The sequence below is a fragment of the Pelodiscus sinensis genome, chromosome 7, assembly GCF_049634645.1.
Source record: "Pelodiscus sinensis isolate JC-2024 chromosome 7, ASM4963464v1, whole genome shotgun sequence".
Taxonomy (NCBI): domain Eukaryota; kingdom Metazoa; phylum Chordata; order Testudines; family Trionychidae; genus Pelodiscus; species Pelodiscus sinensis.
This window is the reverse complement of record NC_134717.1, coordinates 18710555-18738195: the sequence shown is the minus strand read 5'-3', so window position 1 is coordinate 18738195 and position 27641 is coordinate 18710555. Positions and strand designations below refer to the sequence as shown.

General features: G+C 44.2%; 1 protein-coding gene across 2 annotated transcripts in view; it reads right to left on the bottom strand.

The window, feature by feature from the left end:
* Positions 1 to 27641, bottom strand: part of THSD7B (thrombospondin type 1 domain containing 7B) — a 630645-nt gene that overhangs the window by 240294 nt on the left and 362710 nt on the right. For both annotated transcript variants that reach the window (XM_075933305.1, XM_075933306.1), the window contains exons 11-12: positions 22428 to 22560; positions 21296 to 21399 (exon numbers count right to left, since the gene is read on the bottom strand). In XM_075933305.1, the coding sequence (XP_075789420.1) occupies positions 21296 to 21399; positions 22428 to 22560 (237 nt within the window). The remainder of the gene's footprint in view (positions 1 to 21295; positions 21400 to 22427; positions 22561 to 27641) is intronic.

The window sequence follows — 27641 nt, the reverse complement described above, 5'->3', positions numbered from 1 at the left end:
CAGCTTAAAAATATGTCTATGCATTAAATTTAGTTTAGTAATATCAGCTTATGTTATCACTAAAACACTATTATACAAAAATAGAAAAGCCATATAAATAAGTATATTACTTGCAAAGAAAGCATCCATGTAATTTCCACCTTAGTCACCTTTATAAGGGAATTAGAAATGCAGCACAAAGAATACAATTTAAGAAGATAAAGGCAGTAATGGCTAAGTACCCTCTCTCAAGAAATTGATCTTAACAGATGTCCTCTGATAAATATTGCAAAAGCAGAAGAAATATATAAACAACCCCAAATCTTTGCAGAGCTCCCTGATGGAAAATCTCTCCTGAAACCTTAGGTATGGCAGTGTACAGTGAAAAAAATGTTGTGTAGTGTTAAGAATCTAATCCCGTATATCAATAACAGTTTCTGTTTATTTACTCGGTAAGTTAAAAGAATTCTAGGGTCGGATTTCACCCTAGGTTTCTACCCTAATTTTGGTACTTCCACACTGCCAGGATAAACCACCTGTGGCTTTTTGCTCTGCAGGTGAATAAATGCTCGTTCTTCAATCTTTTCAGATAGCTAAAATCTTCCATATTTACTATTAGCATCTCTGGAATCCTGTATATCCTGTTTAAGTAAGATCATTACGAAAAGCGAAAGGAAAATTATTCTGGAACCTTATTGGAACAAAAATCTCTAGATTCTCTATACAGGCAGTCCCCGGGTTACGTACAAGATAGGGACTGTAGGTTTGTTCTTAAGTTGAATCTGTATGTAAGTTGGAAATGGCATCCAGATTCAGCCGCTGCTGAAACTGACCAGCGGCTGACTACAGGAAGCCCGAGGCAGAGTTGCTCTGCCCTGGGCTTCCTAGAATCAGCCGCTGATCAGTTTCAACAAGCTGAATCTGGACGCCAGTTCTTACATACAGATTCAACTTAAGAACCCCAGGTGTCCCCAAGTCAGCTGCTGCTGAAACTGATCAGCGGCTGATTCCAGGAAGCTGGGGCAGAGCAACTCTGCCTGGGGCTTTCTGTAGACAGCGCTGGTCAGTTTCAGCAGCGGCTGACTTGGGGACGCCTGGGGCAGAGCAGCTTGGGTGCTGCTGGGTTGCTCCAGTAACGCCGCTCCTCAGCGCTACTGGACCAACCCAGCAGCACCCAAGCTGCTCTGCCCCAGGCGTCCTGATTCAGCCGCTGCTGAAACTGACCAGAAGTGGCTGAATCAGGACACCTGGGGCAGAGCAGCTGGGGTGCTGCCGGGTTGGTCCAGTAGCACCCAGAGCGGCGCTACGGGACCAACCGGCAGCACCCCAGCTGCTGTACCACAGGCGTCCGGAGCAAAGCCGTGGAGCACGGGGGCAGCGGGACAGCCCAAATGCGCCGCGGCTGTCCTGCTGCCCGCGTGCTCTGCGGCTTTGCTCCCCGTCTCCCTGGTCTGCTGGTCTCCAGCAGACCAGGGAGATGGGGAGCAAAGCAGAGCAAAGCCGCGGGGCACGCCGGCAGCGGGACAGCCGCGGCACGTCTGGGCTGTCCGCTGCCCACGTGCTCCGCGGCTTTGCTCCACTTTGCTCCCCGTCTCCCTGGTCTGCTGGTCTCCAGCAGACCAGGGAGACAGGGAGCAAAGCCGCGGAACACACCAGCAGCGGGACAGTCGGATCCGCGTAACTCGGGGACTGCCTGTAGTCTGGACTTCTATCATCCGGCAACATCTGTGGTCTGGTATCCCCATGGGAGCACTCATTTTGGCCAAGTTTACAACCTCCTGTTCTTAGACACCATTTTGAGGCACAGTTTTGATTAAAGCCATGTTTCTAAGAAATTTGTTAATGTACATTGAAAACTAAAACATAAATGTATGACAAATTCTGTGATCAGTTTGAATTATTATGACATCAATGACTTCTGCTTTGAAAATATTAAAGTTCTAAAAAAGCAAAATAAATGAATGACCGCAGTACACTACAATGGTTGGAACAGTTTAGAGAAGAGATGAATAAGACAAGATAAGACAATGACATATGAAACACTGAATAGTGGAGAAAGCAATTTGGACTCAATTTCTCACGGCAAAGGAATATTCAATTAAATTGAAATTCAGCAAAAATTTAAAACAGACACAAAATACTTGTTTACACAATGCATAATTAACCTATGGAACTAACTCCTACCAAATGTAATAGAGGCCAAGCACTTGGTTAAAAAAAAAAGGACCAGACAACATTCTTACAGATAATATCTCATGTACCTGTCAGACGTTCTAGTTAGGATTTATACACTTTCACAATTCAATTCATACGCCAACCAAAAACAGAAGAAAACAGAAGAAACATCTTGTTTGTATAGGTTATTGCACCACTGTCCCTAATAAGGTGTCTTCCACCCTCTGAAGCATTTCATATTAAGCCATTGTCAGAGACAAGATATTGTCCTACAGGTTGTATTTCCATTAACCATGACTCTTTGGTCCGGCAACATCCATAGTCTGACAGGACCATGGATGTTCCTGGACCACAGAATCCAGGTATAAGGAGGTAGGGTCGCAGAGCAGGAACAGGGGTAGGGGGGTGAAACTCAGCCAGGAGCCCTGTGTTGAGGGGCTGGGGCACAGGAGGGAGTTCTGGCCTCTGCTGCCAAGTGGTAGCGGGGGGCTGGCAGTGGTCCCAGAATCCCATTATCTGCAGAGCCTCAGTTCTGACAGCCACTGCAGCCCCCAAAGTCTCAGCAGTCACAGGGCTCCGGCAGTCCCAGAAGCTGTGGCAGCTGCAGAAGCCACAGCAACCACAGAGTCCCAGCAGCTGCGGAGCCCCAGCAGCCCCAGAAGCCATGGCAGCTGCAGAGCCACAGAGCTCCCGACAGCCACAGGGCTCTGGCATGGGGAGCCACATCCAGGCAGGCAGCAGTGGGGCTCAGCTGGAGTCTTAGCCCAGGGCAGCACAGGCCATGTTAGGGTGGACCTTCCCTCATTCGGCAATTCCTCTTGTTCGGGATCAGTCAGGTCCTGAGGGTGCTCGTCAAGGGAAGGCCAACCTGTAGTAGAATCATTGTTCTGACTTAGCACAGCAATTCCTCTTACCTTATACCAATACGGTCTACAGAATTTAGAGGTGAGACCTGAAGCGTCCACAGAGTGGAAAACAGCCCAAGTAATATTCCTTTAAAGTGTCTAAATATGTAAAACCCACATTATAAACATAAAATTCTGCATTAAAATGGAACCAATTCTCTAAGTTTTCTATGTGACAGACTGGAACATGCCTGTGTCAAATTATGGACAGGACTTTTAATGATGTATTGAACATGTCTAAACTTGCCTGTCTCACCACATTCCAAACAAGTGCCTTGAGCAGCAAGGATGTGTGATGCCTCTTTCAAGGGTTATTAGGGAAGCCCTCCAGACTAACTTCTGGAGCCATCAGCTTGGATTGCATCTCAGCTGTTGACTCAGCCTATGGAACCATGGGTTCTGTACACAGCAGCCTGGAGGGGTCAGCACAGCTGGTGAGGCAGGAGCATCTCAGTCTGAGTAAATGGCACAGAGGCAGCAATTCTATTTAAGAGCATGATTCTGCTGTGTGCCAAGCATCAGCATATCTGTGAAGGACATGCAAGAGTCAGGAGGGACTTAGCCCAGCCTGAAGGGTGGATCACCTTCAGACTCCACAGGGATAAGCTCAGTCTAGGGTAGAATGTGTCTTGGGACTTATGTTGTTTTCAAAGATTGTAACTCTCCAGTATTTTTAAGAGTAAAATTTCTGTAGGTATGACATTCCTTTTCTGAATTTATGTTCCTTTGCCTCATTGGGGTTAAACTGCAAGTCCAAAGGGCCCCAGTCTACATGGAGCTCTGCAAGAGCATGATTAAGTGGCTGTGGGTGGTCAGGAGTCACAGACCCTAAGTTTGGAATCTAGGGCAGCTGAATGGAGGCCTTCCAGTCCCAAGGAAGAATTTAAACAAGAAAACTGAACATGGCAGTGTATCCTAGAAATCCAGCACTAAAAATTGGTTAATAGACTCTACTTACACCCCAATGGTTTGGCAGGACATAGGTCCCAGGGACTGGATCCACTCATAACTGACTGGCATCCATACAGTAAGGCATTTGACCCACTTATAAAACTCTGCTCACAGAATTCAAACATCAACTGCCAGAGAAGCTCCAGTGTGGAGAGTGCTCATAGAACTGGTCCCAGACATTGCTTTATGTAAGATTTTAACTCTCTATGGTATGTCTACATGTGCAGCCTAATTCGAAATAGGGCTGTACATGTAGGCATTCGAAATTGCAAATCAGGCCTGGGATTTAAATATCCTGCGCTTGATTTGCATCTTCCTGGCTGGGTGCCATTTTTTGAAATTGACAAGACTCGACTAATTGCCCGCGTCTACACACGGCTGTGAAACGGCCGTTCTAAATAAAGCCCTATTTCGAACTACCTGTTAAACCTCATTACAGGAGGAATAACAGGTAATTCAAAATAGGGCTTTATTTTGAACGGCCATTTCACTTCTGCGTGAAGATGCGGGCAGTTAGTCCGGTCTTGTCAATTTCAAAAATGGCTCCCGGCCGGGAAGATGCAAATCAAGCGTGGGATATTTAAATCCCGGGCTTGATTTGCAATTTTGAATGCCTACATTTACAGCCCTACTTCGAATTAGGCTGCAAGTGTAGACATACCCTAAGATCCAAAAGTATATGACTCTGATCTTTTAATCTCTGGCAGACAATGTGTCTCAAAACTGTAAAGAAAGTCAGACCTAGAAGGACCAGCCTGCAGACTGGTGGGGAGACATTACTCTTTGTCACATTTCACATTCTCCCGAGTTTGGTCCCCACCTCAGACTTCTTTTATTGTTCTCTTACATACCATTTAATGACACTCCATCATTTTAAAAAGGACAAAAAACTGCATTCACTATGGATAGTTGCTTAGTACACATGCACTACCAGTCACATTAAAGAAAAACAGGGAGCCCTAAAGAGAGCTGGATTTAATCAGGAGGATGAAAGACAAAATGAAAATCTATCTCCCTTTACATTTAAAGAGGAGCTTCCTTAAGCTAAGATGATCTTTACTCTTTCTTCATCCTTGTTAAATACAAACTGTGCACTGTCAGACCATATTGGGTTTTTATGATTGAGATGCGGTAGTGGGTTTTGTAAATTGTGCATATATGGATAGCAAAGCTCTATTTACTGAAATGATTGGGCCATTTTCTACTGATCTAGCACCTTCCTCTCTTTTCCTCTTCCTAATCAAGGCAGAATGACATAGCCTGAAAAGCTTTGATCTTCCATTGCTCTGCTCTTCATTTTTTTGATCTTTTATCAATCCCTATACTAGTACATATCTGGAAAATATATTTTCTGTGTTTATGCCTTCTGGTTTCCGAAGGCATAAACTTGATCAAGACTTTTCGCATAGAAAATAAATGCTGTATATAGTACTAAGTTTAGTACTTTTGTTTTGTTTTCCAGATACAAGTAGTACATTGAAAAACATTATGTCGGGAAACCAGCTTGTTTGCTTGTCTGAGAGGAATAAATTGCCTGTTACTGCAGGAAATCAAATATGTATAATTTTATCTGACATGGCCTTTATCATCTTTATTTTACAGAAAACCCCTTCAGATTGCCAAATTGCCTTTGGATAAAATGTAGCACTGCACAGATTACTGTCAGGATAAATTCTTATAAAAAGAGTCTACTCGGTTGATGTGGACTCAGAAGTGAAAGCAGAAGAGGACAATGATTGAAAAGAGCTGGATTCTCTCTTAATATTGTTTAGTACCTGTAAAAGAGGGATACACCAGTTCTTTGACTGCCTCTGAATTACTGACACCATCATAATTACTTGAAATGGAAGCTGGACTAAACATGGAAAAGGAAGGGAATTGTGATTGCACTACTAAATATCTTGCTTCTAAGAAAGAGCTCTTTTCTCAACAATGTGTCATGAGACATCACAATCAAGTTTTCTTCACTTTGACCCATCAACTAAAATCAAAGTGGAGAAAAAAAATGTTCTGCAAGAACACGTCACTAGGGGTATGTCTACACTACAGCGCTATTTCGAATTAACTTATTTCAAATTAGTTAATTCAAATTAAGCTAATTCAAAATAATGCATTTAGACACAAAACTAAATCGAAATAGCATTTTTCTAATTTGAAATAGCACATCCACATTGAGTGGACCCTGAATCAAAGGTAAGGCTAGCCAGAACCAGTGCCAGCAGGACATCAGGGTCGGACTTAGTGTGGGGGGCTGCTGCCTCAGGCTTATCCGAGGTCTGTGCTTAAAGGGACCCGACCCCCCATCCCGGACAGACAGTTCTCAGGTTTCTCTCCTTGCTGATCTACCTCGATGAGAGACAGCAAATCATTTGTGTCTCGGAGTGCTCTGCTTGCCCTCACTCAGGACACCACGGCACTCTACAACAAGGAACCAGATCTGCCCCTGGGGACTGTGCTGCATCTCGTGGACACATTGTCAGCAGCCTGGCTGCACTGTCTTCAGGCTGCCATCCGGGAGGACCATCGAGGGGCAATCAGGATCCAGGGGGACCTGCGGGAGAGCTTCCACCCTGAGGAGCACTAACAGTCTCCCCGGTCTGCCCCTCTGGGGGCTTGTGCCCCATTCCTCTCTCTCATCCTTCCACTTATCCTTCCCTAGACCCCCCCGTCCTTATGTCAAATAAAATACACATATTTTCAAAAATAGAAACTGTCTTTATTTAACACAACTGGGGGGGGGGGAATGAATCTCTGGGGAGACTAGGGAAAGGAGGCGGGAGAGGGCAGGAGAGAGGGTGGGAGAAGGGAGGGGGAAAACTTGGAGGAGGGAGTTGGAAAGGGGAAGCAAGGGGAAGAAGGGGGAGGGGAAGCTCAGCACTCAGGGGTGGGGGGTCTCACCAGGCCAACTGACTCCCAGCACGATGAGGGAGGGGGCCTCAGCATCCCCAGAGGGATGGGGAGGAGGATGTGGAGGTTGAGAAGAAAGAGGTGGGGGGGCAGGAGTGGGAGGAGGAACAGTAGCTGGGGGGGGGGCAGCAGGAGCAGGACTGGCACGGGGCAGCACACTCTGCACCAGGGCCTGCAGATGGTGACAGATGGCACGAGCCTGGGCAAGCAGCTCCCACTGGAACTCCTGGTCGTACTGCACCTGCTGCTCCATGATCCGGGTCTGGGGTCACAGGGCCTGCAGGTGATGTTCTCTGTACCCCTGCCACGTGGTGGTGTTCCTGCTGAGGCCGCGGGTGCAGGAGCATGTCCCGGGCGGGGTGGTGTGCACTGCATGTGCAGGTGGTGCAGCCGTGGAGAAAGAAGAGAAGTGGTCAGTTCTCCCTGGGGACGCAGTGGATGATGCCCAGCCCCCCCTGTGAGGCGAGGGCGACAGTGCCCTGCCCCTCCAGAGCTGATGTGTTTGCACAGAGGCCATGGTCGGCATATCTGGCTCTGCCCAGGAGTGGGAGTTGCCCCGAGACTGCACCTGTGCCCCTGTGCCCCTGTGCTGTGTATAGTGCAGCCGGGGTGGGAGGGAGATGTTCCCTGCCCCTGTGCAGCGAGGGCGTGTGAAGGGAGGGTGTCCTGCTGTGTCCCTCCCCGAGGTCGGGAGTGTGTCGGGTCTCTTCACACACATGTGTGGCTATTGGGCCACAGCCTCTGTGTGGCAGGCAGCTGGAGCCACCTGCCCAAGAGTGGCACGGCATGTGCCCGCACGTGCACAGGTGACTGCGTGATCCATGGGAGGCATGGCCCATGTGCTCAGTCCTGGTCTCCCTCCCCGCCTCCCCCCGGGTAGGGAACAGTGCTGGCACTTACCTGGTATGGCCTCCCCGGATGACCCTGACGACTCCAGTGCCAGGACAGCTGGTGGTGGCCCCTCTGCTACATCTGGGTCAGGGCCCTCAGCTCCTGGCTTGCTGCCCCCCTGGGCTGGCACGGACCGCCCCGCCCCTCAGGATTCGGTCGAGGGCATGGAAGTAGGGGCAGGTGGCAGCCCCTGCTATGGCGCCGCCCCTGGTGGCCTTGGCGTATGCCTCCCACAGCTCCCTAACTTTCAGGTGCACCTGATCCTGGGTGCGCCTGTGTTCCTTGAGGGCCATGGTGGCCATTATGTGGCCATAGATGGCGGCATTCCTCTGATTGGTGCAGAGAGCATGAACATTGGGGGCCTCCCCCCACACCTCAATGAGGTCCATGATCTCCACCCCAGTCCAGGTGGGCACGCTTCGCCTACGCCCCCTGACTGGCCCCTGGTTGCTGGAGGACTGGGTGGGGGACGGCTGGCTGCCACTGTCTGCCATTGTGCGGCCACTGGGTGAGGGTCTGTGGCTGCTGGCAGGCCTGGCTCTGGCACGTACCCAGTGGCCAGACTCTACCCCTTTAAGGGCCCTGGGGCTGGGAGAGAGGAGAGTTTTCCTGGTTGTGCCCAGAGCGGCCGCCAGAGGAAACTGGGAATGGCTGGAGGCCCCCTATTTCGAATTAAGTGTCTACACAGCACTTAATTTGAAATAGCTATTTCGAATTTGGCATTATTCCTCATAGAATGAGGTTTATCAAACTCGAAATAAGTGCTCCACCATTTCTAATTAAATTTGAAATAGCGGTTTGCAAGTGTAGACTCTATTGAAGTTATTGACTATATTGAAATACAGTAATCTTCTGATAATCCAGCACCCCAGCCCCTCATAGCCCCCCCTTCCGATAGTCCTGCTCTGCCCCAAGCATCCCTGATTCAGCTGCTGCTGAAACTGCTGAAACCCTTGGTGCGGCGAGACCAACCCGGCAGCACGCTAGCTGCTCTGCCCCAAGTGTCCCCAAGTCAGCTGCTGCTGATACTGATCAGCAGCTGACTCCAGGACGCCTGGGGCAGAGCAGCTGGGGGGCTACTGGGCTGGTCCCACATTGCTGAGGTGCGGCACTACTGGACCAACCCAGCAGCACCCCAGCTGCTCTCCCCCAGGTGTTCACAAGTCAGCCGCTGCTGAAACTGATCAGCAGCTGACTCCAGGAAGCCCGAGGCAGAGCTGCTCTGCCCCAGGCTTCCTGGAGTCAGCCGCTGGTCAGTTTCAACAGCAGCTGAATCGGGAACCTGGGACAGAGAAGCTGGAGCACCGCTGGGTTGGTCCCACAGCCCCGAAGGACAGTGCTATGGGACCTACCCAGCAGCACTCCAGCTGCTCTGCTCCCGGCTTTCCCGATTCAGCCGCTTGTCAGTTTTAACAGCGGCTGAATAGGGGAAGCTGGGGGCAGAGAAGCTCCAATGGTCCGGCTGCCCAGAGCACTTCTGGGTTCCTGATGGTGCCGGACCATCAGGAGTGCCGGACCATCAGATGCCGGACCATCGGAGTTTTACTGTAACTACTGTTATTTCAAATTAACTTTGTAATGTAGACATACCCTAGGACTACATCTACATTGGCAAGATCTTTTACCGCAAGACTTTTTGCGTTAAAGTATTTGCGCAAGAGAGCGTCTACACTGGCATGTGCTTTTGCGCAAGAACATCTGTGCCAGTGTAGACGCTCTCTTGCGCAAGAAAGCTCCGATAGCCGTTTTAGCCATCGGACTTTCTAGCGCAAGAAATTCATGTTGCCTGTCTACACTGGCCTCTTGCTCAAGAACCCTTGTACAAGAGGGCTTATTCCTGAGTGGGAACGTCATAGTTCTTGCACAAGAAGCACTGATTTCACACATTAGAACGTCAGTGTTCTTGCATAAGAACTCGTAGCCAGTGTAGACAGGCGGCAAGTTTTTGCATAAAAGTGGCTGCTTTTGCGCAAAATCTTGCCAATGTAGACGTAGCCTAGGAGATCAATAGGGAGCACCATAATGATGATTAATTTCCATATACAACTCCATAACTTAACCCCAAACTGCAAAATGTATAGACACACACATTCACATGCATGCACACACACATTACTGTGCTTTCTAGTATAGGGAAAGCAGGAGAGAAAAGTAAGCTAGGACTGGAGGAAAGCTGCATTTTTTGTGAAGGAATTGGAGGAGAACTGCATTATTTATGAAACATAAGCGAGTTATGCAAGTAATTTGCAACTAGAACTGATAAAACCCCTTTGCACCACAATAAGCTATTATGTATGCTACATGTAGCACGTGTGTTGCAGAAATGCTACGTCAAATATTTGGGTGAGTTTTGAGAAATTGCATTTGGACTGATTTTGTGTAGCCCTTCCCCTGCATAGCTCAGCATTTTAGCTGCCAAGAAACTTAAAGGCAGCTATAAAACTCTCAAAACTATTTCATCCATTGCACCATATATTAACTCATTTGCTTTCTACATGTTAATCTATATTCCCAGGATTGATTCTAACATTATAAAACCCCAAGGAGTTTTTAATAGACGTATTTACAGTATAATCTGTCTCAAAAATCTCTTTTCATCCCCCCTCAAATGTGGAATTCCTACAATTGAGGTTTCATATGAACAAAAGTATCAGACTTTCGAGCAAGACCTCCAGACTTCCAATACCCTCTCCTCTTGCTTCCTTGCTTTTTTTCTCCTTGTGAGATTTTATCTCAAGATTGTCAAAACTCAAGAGATTTTGGCTGATTGAATCCAAATGTAAAATTGATATCCTATAGTAAACTGTTCTAGATCTAAACACTGCCTCTTAACCCCATATAATAAAACAGAAAGAATTCTGTATCTGTAATCATGTCATTTTCAAATGTAAGATGTGTACACGCAAGTTGATATTTTGAAAGGACTTGACTATAAATACAGCATTATTTTCTATTTGAAAAATTTCCAAAGTATTTTCCATAAACAGATAATATAGACACTTACAGAAAGAGAAGATCGGCTTAGGGTAAAATTGTCAGTTGCATCTACGTGACTTGGGGGCCTAACTGATACAGGCAGTCCCCGGGTTACGCGGATCCGACTTATGTCGGATCCATACTCATGAACGGGGCTTTTCTCGTCCTGAAGGATGCGGGCGGTGGGACCGCCCAGACGGGCCGCGGTCCCACCGCCCACGTCCTCCGGGGCGAGAAAAGCTGCTCCGCGTCTCCCTGGTCTGCTGGAGGGAGGCCTCCCCCAGCAGACCAGGGAGATGTGAAGCAAAGCCGCGGAGGAGCAGGGCGGCGGGACCGCAGTGTGTCTGGAGGGTCCCGCCGCCCGGGTCCTCCGCGGCTTTGCTCCGCATCTCCATGGTCTGCTGGGCCCACCCCCCCACACTAGCAGACCAGGGAGACGTGGAGCAAAGCCGCAGAGGACCCGGGCAGGGGGCCCGTGGCGCATCTGGGTGGTCCCCCTGCCCAGGTCCTCCGCGGCTTTGCTCCGCATCTCCCTAGTCTGCTGGGGGGCGCAGCTAGTGCGCCCCCCAGCAGACCAGGCTTTTCTCGGAACGCCCGTGGTAGAGCAGCTGGGGCGCTGCCGGTTGGTCCCGCAGCGCCGCTCTCGGCACTACTGGACCAACCCAGCAGCACCCCAGCTGCTCTGCCCCAGGCGTCCCCAAGTCAGCCACTGCTGAAACTGACCAGCGGCTGACTACAGCACCCCAGCTGCTCTGTCCCAGGCGTCCAGATTCAGCTGCTGTTGAAACTGATCAGCGGCTGATTCCAGGAAGCCCGGGGCAGAGCAACTCTGCCTCGGGCTTCCTGTAGTCAGCCGCTGGTCAGTTTCAGCAGCGGCTGAATCTGGACGCCAGTTCCGACTTACATACAGATTCAACTTAAGAACAAACCTACAGTCCCTATCTTGTACATAACCCGGGGACTGCGTGTATTGAAAACTAAATATGATTAAGACTCTATAAGCAAATGTCACTTTTAAACTGAGATGTAGGTACTTTGAAAATTCTATCCCCACTATGTACAAAGAAATTTCACACTCTATGGGTGAAGAACAATGGGAAAAAAACTTTTATGGAAAGCATTTAAGGCTTCAGTTTGGTGTTTTTCATTGTTTAGAAGTAGTATTAAGTAGCTAGATAAAAATGTAGAGCATCATTGGATGGCAAGCAGGTTAATTACATACAATTAAACAATTAACTGATCTTCAGGAAATGAGAGCCAAAAAGGAAGAAGTAATGAAGAAGACGGCTTCCTTTTCTTTCTGTCACTCAATAGCTATCTATATACCTCCATTATGCTTTCACTGTAGTACTTGAATGACACTCAAATTGTCAACTTTATCCTCCCTGCATGATAAGAAGTAGTCAGAAAAATGAGAAAATAGAATGAATTGTAGAAATACCACTACTTGCACTTCGCTGGTAAGAATACATTAATATTTCTAGTCTCTCTCAACTGTAGAACTATATCTCAATTTCAAACTTGTTATAACAGAGCAATGCCATTTCAACTTTCTAATAATAGATGGAATTTATTTTAAGCATATTTTAAAGTAGTACTTCCGTAATTCAAACAGATGACTGTTTTGGGCTTTTCTGAATATGTATTAATGTCCTACAATACTATACAACATTAGTCCACTACTCTATCCTCCTATCAATGCTTCATCAAAACCAACTCTGCTCATCAGTCAGAGGTAGCTGATTTTTTGTAACTTACTAAATTGGAACCATCAGGAAACCTGTATAAACTACATGAGCTTATTGCACCACACTCCCTTCCCTGGTGTTTGTTATGCTCATTTGTTTCATATTGCATTGTCTTAAAGAGAATTTGGTTGCAGTCCTAGATTGGTGATTATTAATCATTTTGGATCAAAACATATGTACATAAATAAAAAAAATTCTTTATTTAACTATACTGTGGGAAAAGAAAGGTGAAATAAGAGAAACTAGAAGGAAGGGGAGGTCAATAAACTGTTCAAGCTGGGATAGCAGAGTTACTTGAGGCCTCATCTGGAAGAGCAAGTGAAAGGTACAGAATCACAAGACATTTCTACAAATAACAATGAAAGGCAGTTACCGTCTGCAAATGATAGGAGAGGAGCAATTAAGCGTGATATTATTAACAACAATCCTGCAAGAATACAGACTATCCAAGTCTCAGGAATGTACAACACATTTACAAGTGTAACTGTTTTAAAGTTCATTCAAATTTAATGTTAATGAACAATTTGATCATGACATAAAATATAATAATCCTTAACTTTCATGTGTGAGAGAATTCAGACAAATCAAGAAACTCAGGCTGAAAATTTCAGGGCTGCCCCCCAAAGTGAAGATGCAGATCCTGTATGGACTTTGTCTAATACCCTCATACTCTCCTCCTGGCCTCACCCTACAAACTTTTTTTTCTCCAGTTTGTTTTTCGGATCCTCATCACTGTGACGTCACACACCAGATCAGTGTTTATGCACTAGTTATCCTCTTCTGAAGGCAATATGTATAGCAGAATGCTACAACTTGATAATGCACTAGATAAACTTTAAATTGTATATGGAACGTGAGCACATTTCTGAATGCTACATTCATAGACCTAAACACAAATGCACACACATCTCCTTGAGAACCTTGACAGTCCTCTTTTCCTCCATTTTCCCATGGTTTGGAGGAATTTTGACTGCACCTTCCTATATTTCTCTTACCAGTGATTAGAGATGTTTCCGTGGCTCCAAAATATCACTGATTCATTGTGCTGAGTCCACAGATTTCTGCACTGCATCTCTCTCTCTCTCTCTCTTTCACACACACACACACACACACACACACACACACACACACACACACACACACAGAATTGCTGACAAGTTCAGATATTCAAGTTCACCATGCTGCGTACCCCAAATTTAGTGGTTCATAGAGTCTGATGCCTGAGACATGCTTGGAGACCTTAACCCTCACTAAAGATTATAGGCATTGTCTTAATGGCAAAACTCCTGCCAGAAACATGGTCAGACACAATGACGGTTGTGACACGCAAAGCACAGCTCAATATAAGATCCTTATTTAAACAGTAACAGAAGGAGCTAATAATTACAGGGAAGCCACTGACAACAGGAAAGAATTATGCACAGGATTGTATTACCAAATACCTATACTACCACTGTTGAATTTAATCATGAATCTGTACTTTTGCCAAATGTTATGTCAGAAACTCATTCAATATAAACTTAAAACGATCACATTGTCAACTGAAAGTATTCCAATGTTTGTATCTTGAAATCAATGGTTCTGTGAGAAAACAGTCTGCAGTATTTCACAGTGGAAGTATATAATTAATAAATCTTTCCATTCAGCTGAACAGCAATTACAATAACCACATACCTAACAGATAATAAGCAGTGTCTGATAATTGTTTTACAAGCAAAACAAAAATGACAACATTGAGGCATTGTGATGACATTTCATTATAACTGGGTTTCCACAAAATAATTATAATACAAACAATAGTAAATTATATTGCCTTTACTATGCTACAACTTGATAATGCACTAGATAAACTTTAAATTGTATATGGAATGTGAGCATATTTCTGAATGCTACATTCATAGACAACACAGTACATCTTTTTGTCTTATTTGGTTGCAGAATACTAATTTACCTCACTTTTTTGTTCCACAAACTGTATCTCTAGAGACAATTCTGTGAATATTTTTGATTATCAGATTTTCCTGAAAAAATCACCACATTTAAACACACAATCACTAGAACTGCAGATGAGATTGTTGGGGATTTTCCCACATAACGATCAGTTTTTAATCTGTGCATCATTCTAAAACTGCTATTTGTACAACATACTTGCACTGCCACAAAAGTTACAAGGCAGACCCCGAAACCTGCACTGAATGGCTATGTCTAGACAATAGAATTTTGTCGGAAAAATGGCCATTTTTCCAACAAAACTTGGGTTACATCTACATTGCAAGCGTGTTCTTTCAACAGAAAATCGAAAGAACAGAGGGCTTTTTGCGCAATTGGTAATCCTCATTCTAAGAGGAAGAAGCCTTTTTGCAAAAGAATTCTTTCGCAAAAAGGTATGTGTGGACTGGGAAGAGGGAGTTTTTCCAGAAGAAGAGAGAAGAGGAAAAACCACAGTTGCCCTGGTGGCCAATCTGTCCATAGCAATCACTGCTTACATACAAGATAGTACCCAGGCAGTCTGGACACTATCTTTCGAAAAAGCACATCACTTTTTCAATGCACTTTTGCAGTGTGGATGCTCTCTTGCCCAAGAGGATTTTTTTGGAAGATCTCTTCTGAAAAATGCTTCTTGTGCAAGAAGCCTGCAGTCTACACGTAGTCAAAGAGACAAAATATTCTTATATTCTCTGTAATGAGTCTGATATTTTTTTATTCAGATTTCTATATTACCCATTTAAACATTATCATTTTATTAAATGGCCTATATCTCACACTTAACATGCAAGGCATCTAAAGTACTGCCAAAGTAATTTGATTTGAAGAAAGCAAGAGGAGAGGTTCTAACTGAATTGTCATGGTCAAATAGTCTGCTGTAGTGTGTGGATAAGCAAACCATTGTCAACCACATACAAGATCACATTTTCTCTCTTGATCCATGAATGAAAAAGACTAGGAATGATGCAAGACTGACTGCTCAGCCCTTGAAGGAGAGGCACTAATTTGAATGTGTCTCAAACAACATCTTCTGCCTGGTGGCTACAGCAGAACCTATAACATATGGGCCCCCTACACTGGCCCCTTCTCCGGAAGAGGCATGCTAATTTACAACTTTGGAATAGGGAAATCCACGGGGGATTTAAATATCCCCCGCGGGATTTAAATAAACATGGCCGGAGGATCTCTTATTCCTACTTGCAAGGGCTTTATTACGGAGGATCGCGCCAGTCTGGACGCTCTTTTCCGGCTTTTCCCCAAGCCAGAAAAAAAGCAGCGGCCATGTTTATTTAAATCCCGTGGGGGATATTTAAATCCCCCGCGGATTTCCCTATTCCAAAGTTGTAAATTAGCATGCCTCTTCCGGAGAAGGGGCCAGTGTAGACGTAGCCATGCAGACTTGTTTGGCTTAGGGGGAGTGGGGATGGGTAGGACAGACCATTCAGAAACCCAACAGATGCCTTTCATGCCCCTCCCCCCACCCTTATTATCCTTAATAAAGAGAAGCAGCAGCAATTTAACCAATCAGGTAGGAGAGCTTCATATGCAGGGAAGCAAGTAATTCAGTTGAGTTGAGAGGTTACAAATGGGTCCCATTACAGCATGCTCCACTAATGACTGCAGGACTTCATTAATATTCAGGTCCAGCAGAGTCAGGGATATAAAAAAAGACAGTTTCTACTCTTTATTCGGCACTGGTGAAGCCACATCTGGAGTATTGCATCCCGTTCAGAGCCCCCCACTACAGAAAGGATACGGACACATTGGAGAGGGTCCAGTGGAGGGCAACCAAAATGATTAGTGGGCTGAAGAACATGACCTATGAGAAAAGGCTGAGAGATTTCAGCTTATTTAGTCTGCGGAAGAGAAGAGTGAGGGGGGATTTGATAGCAGCCTTCAATTTCCTGAAAGGAGGTTCCAAAGAGGATGGAGAGAGGCTGTTCTCAGTAGTGATGGATGGCAGAACAAGGTACAATGGCCTCAAGTTACAGTGGAGAAGGTCTAGGTTGGATATTAGGAAAAATTATTTCACTAGGAGGGTGGTAAAGTACTGTAATGGGTTACCTAGAGAGGGGGTGAAATCTCCATTCCTAAGTCCGGGCTTGACAAAGCCCTGGCTGGGAGGAATTAGTTTGGGTTGTTCCTTCTTTGGGCATGGGCTGGACTCAATTACCTCCTACTGTCTCTTCCAGTCCTAGGATTCTATGAACTGTTTCCACGAGATGTAACAGTTAACTCAAACTAATGACTTCGTTCGAGTTACCGTTTGACTGCCGCATGTAGCCGCGGGCAGTTAGTTTGGACTAAGGGGATTTAAAAATGGCGCCCGGATGGGAAGATGCAAATAAAGCCTGGGATATTTAAATCCCAGGCTTTATTTACAACTTCGAATGCCTACATTAGCCTCCCTAGTTCAAACTAGGGGGCTAGTGTAGACATACCCTAAGTCATTAAATGAGGCTTCTCTAGGGGGATGTTTTTGCTTTGCTTTAGAAGAACCTCTGGTAATTGGTGATGGAGGATCAGAATATATGGTCTTATCTCCAGAGGCTTTGCCAAGGTATGCTGAACAGAAGTAAGATTGGTAAACAAGGGAGAAAAGTAAGATGTTCCTAGAATATGACAGAGTATGAGGTACAATAATAAGGTATTAATTCCATGGAAGGAAAAATGTTTCTTTATTATTAAATTTGTTACCACTATATTTTCATGATTGTTTTAAAGTGAAGCCTCATTACAGTCTGTCATACATGAACATTTACTTTATCCAACGGCTTTTGAAAAAGACTTCAAATAAGCTTTCATAATATATGCTATGCAACCACTAATTAAACACTACCAATCCTTTATAATGAGCAATACTCCTCTGCCTGTCCCAATCTAAATTTCTAAGGATAGCTGATTATGTCAGAGTTAAGATAAGAGGTCATTTCTTGAGGATCTTCCATCACAGACATCAGAGAGCAGTAAAGTCATTGAAGGGCAGCGAAAGCAGCAGCAATTTTCTCAGTCTTGACACTTTCTAGTAAATTAGTCACTTGTCGAGCAAAGTGACAGTTATGCAGCCACACAAACTCTGGTAGAGCTCTTCATTTATTCTTGGAAATGTTATCAATGTCACTGACAAGTAACAGTAAAGTCCCTAACCTGTTTCCTTCTGAAATGCCCTATCTGAAGGGGCTTCTTGCAAATCATTTCTTAATGAGGTTTAAATGACAGGTATTATTTTTAACTTCAGGAATAGCAAACAGGAAAGTAGGGAAAACATTTTCTATTTTAACTAAATCACCCTATGGAGGTCGATGTATGGGATATGAATAAAAGATATATGTTATTTAACAAAACAATATCATATTATGGGTAGTTTAATGATACCTTATTATAATTGTTATAATTACTAAATAAGCAATCATTAAAAAGTGCAAATACATAGGACAATAAGAGATTGACAAATGTCTGCATATACTGTAAATTAATCAGAGTCAGATTCTGATATTTTTACTCGTGTGTAAGTGGCATCTGACTCCACCAGTGATTTCAGTGAGACCATTCATAAAGTAAGGTGCTATTCAACTTAGGTAAAATTATCAGAATCTGGTCCAGAAATGGGAATGGAAGTCTGAGTGCTGTAAAATACTGGTGGTAGGAGGAGTTAAGTATAAATATCTTTTTTAATGATTTTGCTTATTTTATTACACATAATTGATATGAATTTCATGTTCCTGTAATTTGCTAGGTGTGGCAGCCCCAAAGACTGAAATCCTCTTATCTAGACAGGAATGGAGAGCAGGGCAAATTCACATAAGCATTGTTTGGTGCATAAGTACATCTTGGAAATGTCATGCAAACTGCTTCAGCTTAAAAAAATATGGCCCCTCTGCTGCATCTGCTGTAAGGAAACTAATCAGTAGGAAGTGTGGTGCTGCTATTCTGTATGTGGACTTATGCCTGGGGAATCTGAGTGTAGCAGGTCAAGATGCACCTGTGCTCTGCAATCCCTTGATGATACGCCAGAGTTCAATATCCTCCATGATGAGGCTCTTGTTGACTGAAGTGAGACTGGGATCAGACATCTAAATATTTATTGTTCAAGTTCAACTGCAGGAGCTCCAAAACTCTTAACTACCTTGTTGTTCTAAGCAGTAAAGCAGGTGCAGTTACCACTGTCCCAGCTGCTGTGGAAGGCACCAGTCACAGGAAATGAAAGCAGCAGGACAGCAAGAGGAGGTTTCTCTTTAGTAGCTGAACTACAGGAGCAGTGACAAGCTGGTTCCTTCCCTTTTAGCAGCAGTGGGAGCAGAAGCCCAGAGAGGGGACTGGTGTGACAGAGCCTTGGATTGGATTCTGATATTTTAACAGCATCACAAATTATGCTTCACCCCATGTTATCAGGGTCCTTCCCTGTGATAAAGATTTTCCCCTCCTGACATGCATACCAAAAAGCTCATGTACCTATTAGAACAATAAAGATTATGTTCAGTTCCCACAAAGAATGGGAAATAAATATGGGGGTGACATTTCAATGTACTGAGCCCTCTTCAGAACCCTGCTGTGGAAGGTGATGTGGCAAAACCTTTCAGTCCATTATATGTTCAGTTTTCAACATCAGTTTAGAAAACACCAATTCTTCCTCCATTTCCAGCCCACACGCTAACAAGGATTCTCTTTCCTTTCCTTTGTTTCCAGATTATGCAACAAAAGGTGTTAATCTTTCAATAAGAGAATTCTAATCCTATTAAGGAGTAAATGGTTACATCAAGTTCATTGTAGTTTAAGATTCCCAAAGAATAAGGTTTTTCCCAATAAAAACAACATTTAGTTAAAAACCGTATTGAACTTCTTAGCAGACTGAGAACAGTCAAACCTCTTAGCGACTATGCAGGAATAACAACAGTTTTTTGCACTCTTACACTCAATAATGCAAGTTTTCTCAGCTTAATTGCCTATGTAATAGGATCTTCATACAGACGAAGCCTAGGCAGTGGATAATGGATGCTGAGGACAGCTAAGTTGGGGGAGATACTGGGGAGTAGATTGGGGGCAGGGAGAAGGCAGAATGTTGAAGGAGTTCTGGGCTCAGAGCTCCAACCAGAGTCGAGAGAGCTCTGCCATGGTCAATGCAGAGGTTGGCTAGGGTCATGGGGAGGAGGGAGGCTGAAAGCAGCAAGTGGGGGTGGGCCTTGACCAGAAGAAGAGAGGCAGAGACTAGCTTTCCCAAGGGCAAGCTTCACCCACTGCCCATGTTTCCAAGTGCTTAATTATTAAGGGCCAAAGTCTCATTTCTTCTCTCCCACACTGACCAGTACTTTACATCTCAAATAGACTCATTGAGAATCCAGCCCCATGTAAATTATTGATGATATAAATATAGCAAACATATAGAAGGATGAGATTTTTATCAATAAATGTCAGTAAAAGTTGATTTCACTATTCATGCACTAGGGACAAAAAGAATTTCTATGTATACTAATTAAAGCTAAGTATGTGTCATGGATATTTTTAGTAAAAGTCACAGAAATGTCGCAACTTTGATTAATTTTTCTGTGACTTCTATTAAAAATATTCAAGACAAAACGAGGATCCATGGGTCCCCACACAATGGGAAATGAGGCAGCTCCACAACTGCTAAGAGCTGCTGGGATCCCCACCAGAGATATTGGAGCTCCAGGATCCCCTCTCATCCACAGCTGGGAGCTACCATGGGTGAAAGGGAACCTGCAGCACCCAGGAACCACAGGGCTACCCCATTACCCACAGTTCTGGGGGGCCAAAATTGCAGGGTTTTCGCACCTGCCATTGTGCCTGGGACCTGTGGGGTTCCACCCACTGCCTGCTGCTCTAAGGGTCTCCACCACCTGGCAGCCAGAAGCTGGGGTTTCCCACCCCCATCCACAGCAGCTGGGAGCTAGAGGACATCCCCACCACTTACGGTGGGTTTTAGTTCTAGGGGGCTGCCAGAAGCAGCAAGGGTATCCTGCAGCCCCTGGCCCATGCAGAGAAGTCAAGGAGGGAGTTTTTATAGCTTCCCGCGTTCCATGTGGTCCAGATATTATTGCTATTGCAATGGAAGTGGCAGGGTGAGGTGCTGAAGATGAAGCAAATTGCACCATTTACCCAAAAGGTTACAGAGGAGCAACAATAAGCTGAAACGTCAATTCCCCTTTGAATCACATAGTATTGACTGGGAAGCAACACCGTGTCCATGTAGCCCAGGTAGGATTCCATTCATCTGTCCCAGGTCCTCTGAGCATAGAGCAAAGCTCTTTTCTGCAGACATTTTTCTTGCCTAAGATTTCATCCAACTGTATTTTAAATTCATCATCCCCCTAGTCTTAAATTAGTATTCCATGTGCAGCCTGTTTCTGCAAAGGCTCTCATGCCTGGAAAATGTTTTCTTGAAAAGCTGTTGTTCCTATAACCCATGTATATATTTTCTGAATGGTGTTTCACACCTGTTTCCTTTGTTGACTCCAGAGACCTGTACTGTTTCAAAATTTGTTTCAGGGTTATCTGGCCAAGAGACATTATTGTTGTATCAGTTTGCAATGTTCTTCATAATCTTTAAGCAAAAACTGGTGATTAGACAGCTGGCAATTTACACTCCTCATCAGCATCAGTAAAACAAAGTATTTTCTATGAAAATAAAGTGAATTGTCTGCATTACAATACACTTAGTTTTCAATCTATGAAAAGCACATACAATATACTACAGTCTAGAAATGGGAGAGAATTAATGTAAATTTTAGCTTAACCTTCATGGAGAGAAAAGAGGCTTACCTCTCGACTGCAAACCACGGCCACATGCTTCATTGATGCCCAATATGCCCTGTCTCACAGAATCTGGCACCAATACACAGTGACTCCATTTATGGGTCTTCCATCTATGAGAATAAACAAAGAGTTAAGGGGTGTGTACTGTTACAGTTATTTGGAGAAGACAAAAAATCATTTAGCTGGAGTGAAGGCAGAGGCTACATATCAGTAATTTATAGGTTATAAATAACCCTACAATAATGTTGTAATTTTCCCTCAAACAAGCTTTACCAACTTAAATTCAGATTTAAGATTTAAAACGTATAAGAAATCTACATCAGCCCCCAAAATTGTTCTTTTCTTGTTTACAGTCCTGGGCCTGATTCAAAATCTACTAAAATCAAAGGGACTTTAGTAACTTCTAGATTTGACTCCAATCTTACAAACCCTTATTCTTGAGGTTAATAAGTGTGCAAAAGCTGCCTTTTACATTATAATGGTGATATTTAAGAATGCAGGTGAGCATCTGCCCATATATTTTTGCAGTTGCTTACAGGCATGTATGCATGAATGTCTACTGTAATGGGTGGCTTTGTCTCTATATGCATTTTTAATCTTTTTCAGGTCCATGTTGTAATGTCATGATCTGGGATTCAGAAATGTTAACACAAAGATATAGATCTCTATTTACTAATACTTGTATAACAGATGGTCACAATATTTTACTGAAGAGTGGCAAATAGTTTCCATCATTGGGCTATTTTTCTACTCAGATACTAAAAAGTACATATTATCCCGCGTGCACCTGCAGAGAAGGTGGAGTTATCTGCAATAACCATGCAATTATCATTAAGGCAGTTTAGTGACTACCATTAGATTAAAATGATATTTAAAATACATTCAGGGTTTGTTTGTTTGTTTTCTCCTGGCATCGTCACACATTTTGAAAACCAAAGGTTGTCTTTTTAGGATTGTGTTTACATTGAGGCTCATTTTTGTGAAACTAGATACTACTTCTAGTAAAATGCATGGGTTTTTTTTATACAGAACTAATAATTATATATTATTTTATAATGTTTTATGAAAAATATCAAATGTATTTCTGGAGAACTAGAAACCCAATGTCAGAAATTCCTAGCTAATTTTTTTACACAACCTGTAAACTGGACAGACTGGAATATCTTCACATTCTCTTTCTTCATACAAGGTGTCTGGGCAGTCCTGCCCCCCATTGGCAGCATTCTGAATGATAATCCTATATCGGGACTGTTTAATTGCTGTAGCATTATCTGTAAGAAAGAAAAATGCAGCAAACATTTGTTTACCAGGTAAAGTTGGTATCATCAGCACATTACCTATCTGGGTTAAAATCCTGCCTGAGGTTACAACAAATAATACATTGAAAGCTTGTTCCTGCAAAGCAGGGAGGGGTGTTACTCAAAGATTATCTTTATCTGCTTTAAAGTATCAACACGTCAAGGACAACACTCAGAATGCATAGGGCTCAATGTTCTAAGGGATACATCACAAGCTAGGACACGGGATGAGTCTGTTACAAGTTGCCAAATCAGGAGAATAGATAGGTACTTCCCTAACCATCTAACTATAATGAGAGGGGGGAAATTGTGTTGTCATGGGGGTTTCAGGACATATACCAAAGGTTTTATGCCAGTAAAACACACTCAGACTTTCTAAAAACTATACCCAATAATCTTCTCACACGATAATTACTGCAACCAACCTTTGGTGATTCTACATCGGAACCTCATTCTAATACAAGATCATACCATCTATAAACAAAGAACATGTTTCAAACTTGCAAGATTGGAGGCAACATCCTGGAATGCACTGATACTGAAAAAGACTTAAAGAAATGGTAGTTTCTCCTGAAGCAAGAGCTCCAGTGCATTGCTGTAGCTAAGAGGACAAATGGGATCCTTAAATGTCATATCCTAAGGGGGATATGAAGTAGCAGTAGGGTGGTGGAAACTCTTTCTGGAAAACCAATTCCTGTTCTAGAATCCACACTAAAAAAGGAGGTTGAAAAACTGGAAAGGAATTTTTAAAAAAGAGCTGCGAGAATGATTTAAGGCCTGGAAAACATGTGTTATAATGAAAGAATGTAGGAAGTGCTATATAGTTAGTTTGTACAAAGAAAGGTTGACAGGTAACTTGATTATGGTCTACAAGTCCCTATATGTAAATAGGATTTCTGAGAGCTGAGGGCTCTTTAATCCAACAGAAAGAGGCATAACAGATTCAGTGGACAAATAGGCTGCGTCTAGACTGGCATGATTTTGCGCAAATACTTTTAACGGAAAAGTTTCTCCATTTAAAGTATTTGCTCAAGAGAGCATCTATACTGGCATGTGCCTTTGCGCAAAAGATTTGCTTTTGTGCAAAAGCATCCGTGCCAGTGTAGACGCTCTCTTGCGCAAGAAAGCTCCGATGGCCATTTTAGCCATTAGGCTTTCTTGCGCAATAAATTAACGTTGCTGTTTACACCGGCCCTCTTGCGCAAGAATACTTGTGCAAGAGGGCTTATCCCTGAGGGGGAGCGTCAGAGTATTTGCGCAAGAACCACTGATTTTGTACATTACAAAGTCAGTGTTCTTGCGCAAATACTCGCGGCCAGTATAGACATGCATCAAGATTTTGCGCAAAAGCAATTGCTTTTGCACAAAATCATGCCAGTCTGGATGCAGCCATAGAGAGGAGAAAAGGCATAACTTTTGTTAACAAGGGTAATTAACCATTGAACCAACTTGCCTGGGATGTGGTGGATTTTTCCATAACTTGAAGTCCTTAGATCAAGAGCATGGATGTCTTTCAAAAAGACATACTATAGCTTAAACAAAAGTTAAGCACTTGATGAACAAATCTATGGATGACATTTACACAAGTGATCACATGGGAACCTTATAGCCTTAAAATCTATCAGTCTCTGAGTAAGCATTTAACATATGTACTTCAATTCAAGATCACAAGTACTTCACATTGAAGTCAATAGGATTATTGACACATTTAGAGGAGTGTTTAATTGGATCACCCGGTAGGCTCATGACCTTGCTCATCTTTAATGCATAAACTTCAGAAAAAAAATTAGCATGCAGATGAGCCCAATTACAAATGGAGAGACTTTTTCCATGAAACACAACCAAACTGAAACTCAGCAGGAGTTTTCCTGGTCAGGACTGAGGTAAGTTACATTGGAAGGAATCTTCATATAGAATCTGGCTTTTAGGAGTCATGAGTATCCTCAGCAATGATTAAAGATCGCTTACATCCTTACTGGATCAGATCCACAAGACTTGATTCAGACCAGTGACACAGAACCATCTTACCCAAGAACACCACATTCATTCAGCTTTAATATATAACAGTTTATCTGTTTGTGTGTTTGTCTGTGAGTCTGTTTGTTCAAAAACTCCTCTTAAACAGTAAGAGTTTCAGCCACCAAATTTGATATGCAGCTTCCTCTTCTCCTAACATAAAGCAAGGTCAGGGTTTGGTTGAGCCGGGATAATTGGAAGCCCCAGGAAAAGGACAGTTTTCCATAAAATGCAGAGGAAGGGGTTGTTGTTCAGACAGATGCAATATGAGATTGACCACTGGGGGCAGTGAGCCTGCATGGAAGAGCTAGCCTACAGAGTGTCTACTGGAGACAGTTGCACCACCAACCAAGTGGTCAGCAGGGCTGGGGATCTACCATCTTACCTACCAGCTCACTGGTAAAACAGCCCCTGTGCCCCAAACTCTTCCCCCCTCCCCACCAGCCCTTGGCTGTAGCACTGGGGAGTATGTCTCTGGTAGCTGGGGAGGTCTGGTGGGTAAAGAACAGGCCCCTGGAAGACTGGAGGGGCCTCTAGGGGGCCATGGAGCTTCCTGTCTGAGTGGGGATGATTAAGCAGCTGCAGGGCTGTGCTGTTACACAGCTGAGAGGGAACCTTGCCTGGCGGACATGGGAGGAACCTGCAAGGGGGAGAAAGGGGGAGGCACAGGCCCCTGGTAGTGAAGGGGTGGGCCGGGGGGGAGAGGAGGAAAGAGATCAAGTCCCTCCCCCCCCACATCTGCAAGTCCCTGCCCTGAAGGACCTGGACAACCCTGGGTAAGTCCTCAAAAATATGTGTGTGAGAGCATGAGTGTGTATTTAATATTAAAAACTCTCTATAAAATATGTCTGCTTCATTAAAGATAATGACATCCTTAATGCTCTGATAATAAATATGTTTGACTCCAGAAGCCTATTTGATTTAATGATTTGCAAAAATCTTTCTTTAAATAGTGTGTAACTTGGAAAAGGCAGAGTTGCTCTGCCCCGGGCTTCCTGGAGTCAGCCTCTGGTAAGTTTCAACAGCAGCTGAATCCAGATGCCTGGGACAGAGCAGCTGGGGTGCTGCCGGGTTGGTCTGGTAGCGCCAACCCTTGGCGCTGCGAGACCAACCCGGCAGCACCCCAGCTGCTCTGTCCCAGGTGTACCCAAGTCAGCCGCTGCTGAAACTGATCAGGGGCTGATTCCAGGAAGCCTGGAGCAGAGCAGCTCTGTCAGACGCTGGTCAGTTTCAGCAGCGGCTGAATCGGGGACAGCTAGGGCGCTGCCGGGTTGGGTCCTGCAGCCCCGAGGGGCAGCACTATGGGACCAACACGGCAGCACCCCAGCTGCTCTGCCCTAGGCATCCCCGATTCAGCCGCTGGTCAGTTTTAGCAGCGGCTGAATCGGGGAAGCTGGGGACAGAGTAGCTCCAATGGTCCGGCTGCCGGGAGCACTTCTGGGTTCCTGATGGTGCCGGACTACCAGGAGTGCTGGACCATCAGACGCTGGACCACTGGAATTTTACTGTACAATGTTTTCTGGAAAAAAAGCATAAAATGTATCCTATCAGTAAACCCTTTGCCCAGAAGGGTAGCCAGATAACTTTGTGAAGGTGTTGAGAAAAAAAAAACCACACCCGCACACCACAAAAAAAAAAAGAGTAACTGTGCTTTTAAATTCCCACGCCTCCCACTTTCCCACCCCTGTCAGATGCAGCAGGGGAGGTGTATCCCAAGTGGCCTTCCATCCAAGAGAAACAGAAAATAAGCCATATTTTCAGGGGGGGTTTATTGGACAAAGGCCGCAAATACCGGACTGTCCGGTCCAATACAGGATACCTGGCAATCCTATTCCCCAGTATAATGAATGCCACCCTTAACAGAGCACAGAGTCAGCTGAAGGGGCAGGCCCCAATAAACTAAACATTCCTTTAAAGCCAAAGCCTGAAATCTTTACTCAAACTCCTACTGAAGCAGACAAGAGATTCTTCCCTGAAACAGTTGAGGAAGGATGTGGGCCTGCTATCATTTACATTAAAAACTAGGAGAAAACAAGAATACATATGATCAAAATGGATTTAACTTCAGAAATTACTTTGTTATTCAAATCTGCATATCATCATGCAGCTGCATCTCCACTATCATAGTGCTTTGCACATAATCTACATTACAAAAATATTATGGTTGCTAGATGTTAGGAAATGCCACAATTAAAGTTACTTGTGATGGTTAACTCAGTCTTCTTGTTCATATAGGGCATATTTACACTTGCACCCTTGTTCGAACAAGGGATGCAAATGTAGTTATTCGAAACAGTCAATGAAGCGGGGATTTAAATATCCCACGCTTCATTAGCATGATCTTGCCCGCACGTTACTCCGATCAACAGCTGTTTCGAAAGTAAAAGTGCGCGCCGGGACGCGTTAGTTCGAGCCAAACCCCTTGGTTCAAACTAACGTTACTCCTCAAAAAATGAACAAGAAGACTGAGTTAACAGTCACAAGTAACTTTAAATGCAGTATTTCCTAACATCTAGCAACCATAATATTTTTGTAATGTAGATTATGTGCAAAGCACTATGATAGTGGAGATGCTGCTGCATGATGATATGCATTCAAAAAATGAGGAGTAATGTTAGTTTGAACCAAGGGGTTTGGTTTGAACTAACGCATCCCGGTGCACACTTTTACTTTCGAAACAGCTGTTGATCAGAGTAACGCGCCGGCGAGATCATGCTAATGAAGCGTGGGATATTTAAATCCCCGCTTCATTGACTATTTCAAATGCCTATATTTGCATCCCTTGTTCAAACTAGGGTGCAAGTGTAAACATTATGTTGCAGACTTTCAGTTTATAATCACAAGCTATTTTTCCTACAGGAGACCTGCCTTGCTCAATTCACAGGTGGATCAGCACTAGAGATAATTCAGGATTGTGAGGTACAGCTTTGTGTGTGAGTTCCTACTTTTTTTTAAAGCAAACTGAGAAAACAGATATTCTATAGTTTGGCATCCTACTGACTCCCACTTGGTTCATCAACACAATAGAAATCTTCAGG